At 38.1% G+C, this 6,981-nt stretch overlaps 1 protein-coding gene across 1 annotated transcript; it reads right to left on the bottom strand.

Annotated features, from left to right (window-relative positions):
• Positions 1-291: 291 nt before the first annotated feature.
• On the bottom strand, positions 292-5,273 carry LOC147491714 (Pentatricopeptide repeat (PPR-like) superfamily protein). Its single transcript, XM_086566578.1, is given in 6 exon segments — positions 292-677; positions 1,142-1,340; positions 2,987-3,058; positions 3,144-3,296; positions 3,480-4,402; positions 4,405-5,273. Coding segments are annotated over 5 exon segments (2,055 nt in total). The 5' UTR covers positions 5,201-5,273; the 3' UTR covers positions 292-677; positions 1,142-1,229.
• Between the last annotated feature and the right edge of the window lie 1,708 nt (positions 5,274-6,981).

The raw sequence follows: 6,981 nt of genomic DNA, 5'->3' as shown, positions 1-6,981 counted from the left end.
AGCCAGAACACGATACCTAGAGAGACGGTTGGACAAGTGGCAGATGTGAGACACAAAAAGAGATCATGGAGAGCAGTTAGAGAGGATGGAGCGGTTGGAGAAAAGAGAGCGGTTATGGGATATATAAAAGAGCGATAAAGAGAGAAGAAAGGAGAAAAAAAAGACAGAGAGAGAGAAAGAGAGGTTGTAAGATCAGAGACTACATTTTGATTTAAGTTTGATTTAAGAGGTTGTAAAATCTGATCATACAAAAATTGTTTCAAGTAGATAATAAGCTTGCGAGGACTATAATTAATGAGAAAGAAAGAGACCGATGTCACTATTATTATCATCATATAGTTGTCTGATATACAAATAAATCAATTTGTTTCGAAGCACCAGATGCCCTGTATTTCCCATAACCACAAATAATTACACTGCAACACAGCAAGACACCACGATTTTGCTCATTGGTCGTGTATTACAGTACAAGCAATTAGGGGTTGAGAGTATTAACACAACCCTGCACCGAATGTTACAAGAATGGTGGTCATACTTATTTACATTCATCTCAGAATGCTGGCTTCAGTAGATGAAGTCCATATAGACAACTTGATAGAGGTAGTGTGTGTCCTCCCTCCTGGTCTGAATTCGTTGGCCCAGTCTTCATTTCATCCATTTTCTCTGAACTGAATAGTCTGTTGATGAAATAAACAACATTAGAAACACATGTAGTTAGTAGTAAAAGTTGATCACGAAAAATGAGAAACATCAGCATAATGAACAAAAATGAGTTTTATGGGTTAAGTTATTGTGAGCCACTTTCAACACATTACAATCATGAATCATGTCCAAATGTCGTTAATAACTTACAAATGAGCAAAATACTCACAAAATTCCCAAGGTATGGAAGTATGGAGGTTGGTATTTTTGCATATATAATTGATATAAATCATGGTGCAAATGTTTAACATCTGAGAGCACCTTAAGGCATCAAAGAGTTACCTAAGTAATAAGAAGAGATGCTAATACAAATAAACAGTATCTTGCTAATTCAGCCAATCATAGGACCAAGGCCAACAGACCGCAAGAATAAAGGATAGTGACAGGGATAAGTAAAACATTTCTAATATAATCATTCAGAAGGGAGTCTGATTCCAACCTTGAATGTGTGTTCAGAAACTAAAAGATGATTGTGGAACTGGGAAGTTCGGCTCTGCAACACTAGTTAAGTGTTTAGTAGTTCTTTCTTATGAATCAAGTGTTTGCCTCATATATCTCAGAGCAGACCGCAGCATTGCTCTTGCTTTCCTATCTGGAGTGACCCCAGATAATATCATTTGTTCATACACAGAAGGAACCTGGTTATCAAGCACATTATCAAATTCTTGTTAAGATAAAACTTAAAAGATTAATCTAGATGAAGAAATGCTAAAACTTAGTAAAAAGCGCCATTTAGAATGAGGCACAGAACTGCACAGAGATTAAAGTACAAGTTACCCAGGCAATCCTCCATATCAAAATACAGGGTAAGAGGTACATAGCTCACAGATCAATTATAGTCATGCTAAAATAATAACTCTTTTTATCATTGTTTCCATGATGTCATCTCAGAAGCATACCAATTTCTGAACTAACACCTTCTTACTATTCACTTAGTTAGTATAGGACTCATGGGGGAGTCATGGGATCGCAAGAGGTGGAGAGGCCCTCCATAAAGTGCATGAGCATAAAAATTGTCCTCATGTGGCAAGGAATATCCATGTGGAGCAGTGGCAATTGCTCAAACAAAATCCTTTGAGTTACACTTAAAAGAGTCCTCCAAAGCTATGGGTGGGAAAACATTTGAACTAATGTAGCAACATCTGAACATCTGAACATCTGAACAACTGAACAACTGAACTCTTTCTAATTCAAATTTGAGTACCAGCACCAGTTGATACGGTTCTGACAGACATTCTGACATGTTCCCCACACTAAAGGCTGCACCTACTCATTGACAGACTTAGAAGGTATAATTCTAATCAGTACACATCCAGAGCCCCTTACCTGTTTTTATAGTGGGCAAGTCAAACCCCTAAAAACATTACTAAACAACTAATAGTACCGCCACCTTCTACTGATTTACACGCTTAAACTTAAGAAACTTAATGTGTGTGCATAAATTTGTAAATGCCAATGGGACGCTTGGAAACCGCACATTCAACTGGTTTGTGGGGTACACAGTACTCCTGACTGGTTGTGGAGTACCAAATAGAGGGTGTAGCGTCTCTTGAACGCTGGGGGACAAATGAAAGGAGAGACAGAACAGACAACTGGGTCAAAGGGGCGAGGCCAAATGACCTATAACACAGTCTATCCTAAAATTCTACAAGAATCTGGGATCTTAGGACAAGATATTGTTGTTCTAATCATGAGTTAATTACTTGCCATACAAGCCATGAGAAAACCCTAATGATTACCTATATACAGAAAGCACAATTCATCACCCGATCTACGATTTGAATTTGGTTCCACTAGCTGGTCAATACCAGGATAAGTAGGCAACCACGAGCTTGTCCAACTCATATTCATATCTCATTTTTCTTCTCTTAGATTCTTCACTCTCGTCCCTCTCCAAATAAACAGCCACCCTCACGTTGTCCATACAAAATCAAAATTTACCTCAAACAAGGTATATGAAATTAATAATGCAGGTGTCCTCCACACTCACCTTTTCTACTACATTCACATCTGTTGTCATATTATAGAAACACCACTAAATAATCTTGCAACTTGAGATCAATTCCTTTTTTTCCCCTGAAACCTGTTCCAACGAGACTATTGAATCCTGGACCCCGCTCACAGTAAGAGGAGTATAACATTGAAAAGAAGCAATAGCGGAGACTAGAAACATTACTTGAAACTAGATGCTAACATTAAATGGGAAGTAAAAGGACAATTTACAATGAAAACCACTAAATATTTTGGTCCATTAATATAAGATAAACCAGACTGAAGTCCTTACCTTCTCAAACTTCTCAACACGAATCAAGGCTTTCATAAGTGTAGTAAACGTCACAACATCTGGCTTCAAGTCCTGGAGATATGAGCAACTTGGTAAAATGTTGGAAAAAAAATTTAAGAGAACAGGCCAATATAGAATGTGCACATCACGAGCTTACATTTTCCTTCATATACTGCAGGACAGCAAAGGCTTCAGCATCCCTCCTATCCTCACCGAAGGCATTAATCAAAGAGTTAAGCACTAAAACACTAGGCTTTAGACCATCAGCCCTCATCACCCTGAATGCATTTACAGCTTGCTCAGAAAGGCCCTGTCCAAGGATGAAAGCAAATATTGTTGTTCCTCTGGAAATATCAATTTAAGTAAATAGAAGATATCTTAAACCAAATGAAACCTCTTAAGACTATGCTTTTTAGTTTTTATAATCCATCCAAGGAAACATCACAATATCACATACTATGCTTTCACAAAGCTTGTAGATAACACGACATACCCTCTGTGCGTATGCATTGACCAAGGCGTTATACATGGTAATAGACGGTTTCAGACCGGCAGATTTCATGACCTCTAAGCAATCAATCGCATCATTGAACCTCCCTGATTGTCCATAAACATCGACGAGCGTAGTGTAGGTAACAACATTTGGCAATAATCCTTGGCCTTGCATCTTCCCCAACAAATTCTTTATCTCCTCCCATTTCTCTTGTTGCCCCAAAGAATTAATCATGATATTGTATGTGGTAGTGCATGGCGAAAACCCACTGTCCTGCATTGCCCCAAATAGCTCCTCAGCCTTATCATGTCGACCCGATTTACAATGACTATCAATAAGTGTATTCCAAGTAACATTATCAGGTTTAATCCCCTCAGCTTTCATCCTTTCAAAAGTAGCTATTGCATGCTCAAGACAATTATACTTCCCAAATGTATCAATCATCACATTGTAGAAATGCCGATCAGGGGAAATCCCACTGTTTTTCATCTCCCTCAAAACCGAAAACGACTTCTGCCAGTCCCCTCTATCCCTATAACTCGCTAATATCCTACTAAACACATAAGAATTAGGCTGCACATTACTTGCCTCCATTTCTTTCAACACAATCCTAGCACTCTCCCACCTTCCCGCATTCGCATAAGCATCAATAAGTAAACTATAAGTATGTTCATCAGGAAAAACCCCACATCTCTCCATCTCCGAAACAATCAATTCAGCGTCTCTTAACAACCCCTTTTTCACATACCCTTTAAGCACCGCATTGTAAGCTCTAGTCCTTGGTTTCAATCCCCCTTCTTTCATTTCCTCAAACACTGCTTCTGCCTCAATAGTCCTGCCCAATTTCCCTAAAGATGAAATAACCGCAATAAGCGTAGCAGTCTTAGGACTCAACCCTTGTCCTTGAAACACACCTAAAAGTACAAAGCCTTATTCGGATTCCCAGCTTTAGCAAATGCTAAAATAAAATCATTCATTAACTGCCCATCAAGTTCAATCTTATCATACTCCATTTCTTGATATAATTTCATCAGCACACTAGAATCGACCTTATTATTCCTCGTAAGTGACTGTATAACAAGACTATAATTAACATAATCAGATTGAAAGCCATCACGACGCATTCTATTCATCAAGTTAAGTGCCTTTTCAAGATCATTATTCCTAGCACAAGCACCAATCAATGCATTATAAGTTAATGGAGTTAAACTACGTTTCTGTGAAAGTAAAAACGCTTCGTAAAGTTTATCATTCCTACCCAATGCATGAATAAGTATAGAGTAAAACAATTCATATGAGTAACAAAGATTGTGTTTTTGAAGCCAAGTAACAAGTGAGTAAGCAGTTTCAAGTGTTGTTGGGGTTGAAGAACATAATGATTTAAGTAAAGAATGCCAAAGCTGAGCTGGCACAGCTTTGTATGACTCAACTAGGTGTAGTTCAGTTGGGTTGAGTGAAGTGGGTGAGTTTGAGTCTTTTAAGGTTGTTGATGATGAGAGGTAGTTGAGAAGTGGAGTGAAGTCATATTTACGGTTATGAAGAGAAGTTAAGTCGTTATTGGAAGTAGTTGAAGAAGAAGAAGATGATGAATATGAGGTTGTAGCTGTGCAGGTTGTGGGGTAAGTGGGTGTGGATATCGAAGTGGGTGTGAATAGTGGGAAAAAGTGGTGGTGGGTGTTGAAGCGTATTGAAGGTGGTGGTGGTGGAGGGATTAGAAGCATTTTCTGGTGGTCAGAGAGTGAGAAATGAGGTTGCAGCTAGAAAAGAAGATAATTTTCTTTGGTGGGAAACGAATGGAGGGATTATTGAAAGAAGGACTAGAGTTGGGATCAATTCTGGTCCCTCGGTTCAAACTAGAATCCTGGTCCACGTATGACGTATGACACTTTTGAACGATTCTCACCAGCTAATTTCATCTTCATTTCAAACAATAGACTACTGAGTGATGACAATGGAGTTACTATGTGAGATTGTTGTTGTGCTTATTCAATTATTAATTTTTACGTATAACGTCTACTTGTTTCTACCATTTTTCAATTCGCAATAGCAACAAAAGCACAGCAAAAATGCTAAATTACGTCTTAACTAAAACTTCAATAAACCAAATCCCCGAAAGCGAGGATTTGCTGTGATATCTCATTGCACCTACTAAATTCGAATCAGAAAATGGCTAATTTAGATTTAAATAATGGCCTTCTTTCCTTGACAAACTTAAAAGTCGAGAATTCATAATTTTATCCGAATCAGTTTATGTTATTATGTTTTTGATGCGCTTGTCATTAATAAAACCTGAACCATGTGGATCACTCCCAATAACATCTACAGTTCTTTTACCGTCAAAATCTGCACCACATGCAGGGTGTGAAACATTGGAGAGGTTATCCCTCAAAGCTGAGCGGATGTTAGAGGACTGGGGAGGTCTCTTTTTTTTCTCCGGCCGCAGATTTTGAATTTGCTGTTTGCAACTGAAATCTACTTACTATGTAAAAGAGGGCGAACATACATTCCACTAATTACACGTACTAACAGAAACAAACTCAGGATACAAGCAGAGGCTTCTCGACCGTAAAGGTACAAGGCAATAACCATAGACTTCCGAACCATGGATATGTGCACAATTTCATTACCCATTACCCTGGCACCATGTGCAAAAAAATCCCGACCTATCGGACTATACTGGCTCTATATATATATATATATATATATATATATATATATATATATCACAAAATCAGGTAACCGCATATCAAACTTTTTGATGTATATGCAACAATTTTACCCCCTTTTCCCACATTTTCCTTGACCTGCCCTCGGCATGTTACAGTCAAAAGATGTTCATTAATTGGAATTTTTCTCATTACCTCGACTGTTTCCATCACTAATTATTGGTAAACACAACTAATCCACATTCAATTGTACTATAGATAAGGGCATCTCCAATGGGGTGTAAAATTACACCTCCACCTAGGCTCCACGTATTCTTTGGCAAGTGCCATTAGGATTTTACACCTTTAATCAGATAAGTATTGTATAACTCATAAATATCCACATTCTCTATACTTTCTCCAATGGAAGAGTGTAAAAAAAATAGATTTTAAACTCTGACGTCACTTCCAAGTGACGTCCCTCTTTAATTTAAATACTGGGGCGTCGGAGGGCCAACGTCCGAAATTAAAAAAAAAGCTTCAAACGTGTGTTGAAGTGGCGTCCGAAGTTTTTAAGTTAAACAGACGTTATTTTAAGTGGCGACGTCCGACTTTTTATTAACTAATAGCGAGAGGGAATTCCCTACCCTCTCTATTAGCTAATAGACTATTACCTACGGTTTAGCACCCCCATTGGAGAGAGTTTTTTGATATTTGAGGTGTAAAATTTACACTCTATACGGTTTACACCCCCCATTGGAGATGCCCTAATCCCTACAAATCTTGGGAATATACATATAGCATATAAGACCAGTAAGTTACTAATTACAGAGAGGTGGAAACATGTCTCTAACTGT

Source organism: Coptis chinensis, chromosome 6 (genome assembly GCF_015680905.1).
Source record: "Coptis chinensis isolate HL-2020 chromosome 6, ASM1568090v1, whole genome shotgun sequence".
Taxonomy (NCBI): Eukaryota; Viridiplantae; Streptophyta; class Magnoliopsida; order Ranunculales; family Ranunculaceae; genus Coptis; species Coptis chinensis.
This window is presented reverse-complemented; position numbering and strand designations above follow the sequence as displayed.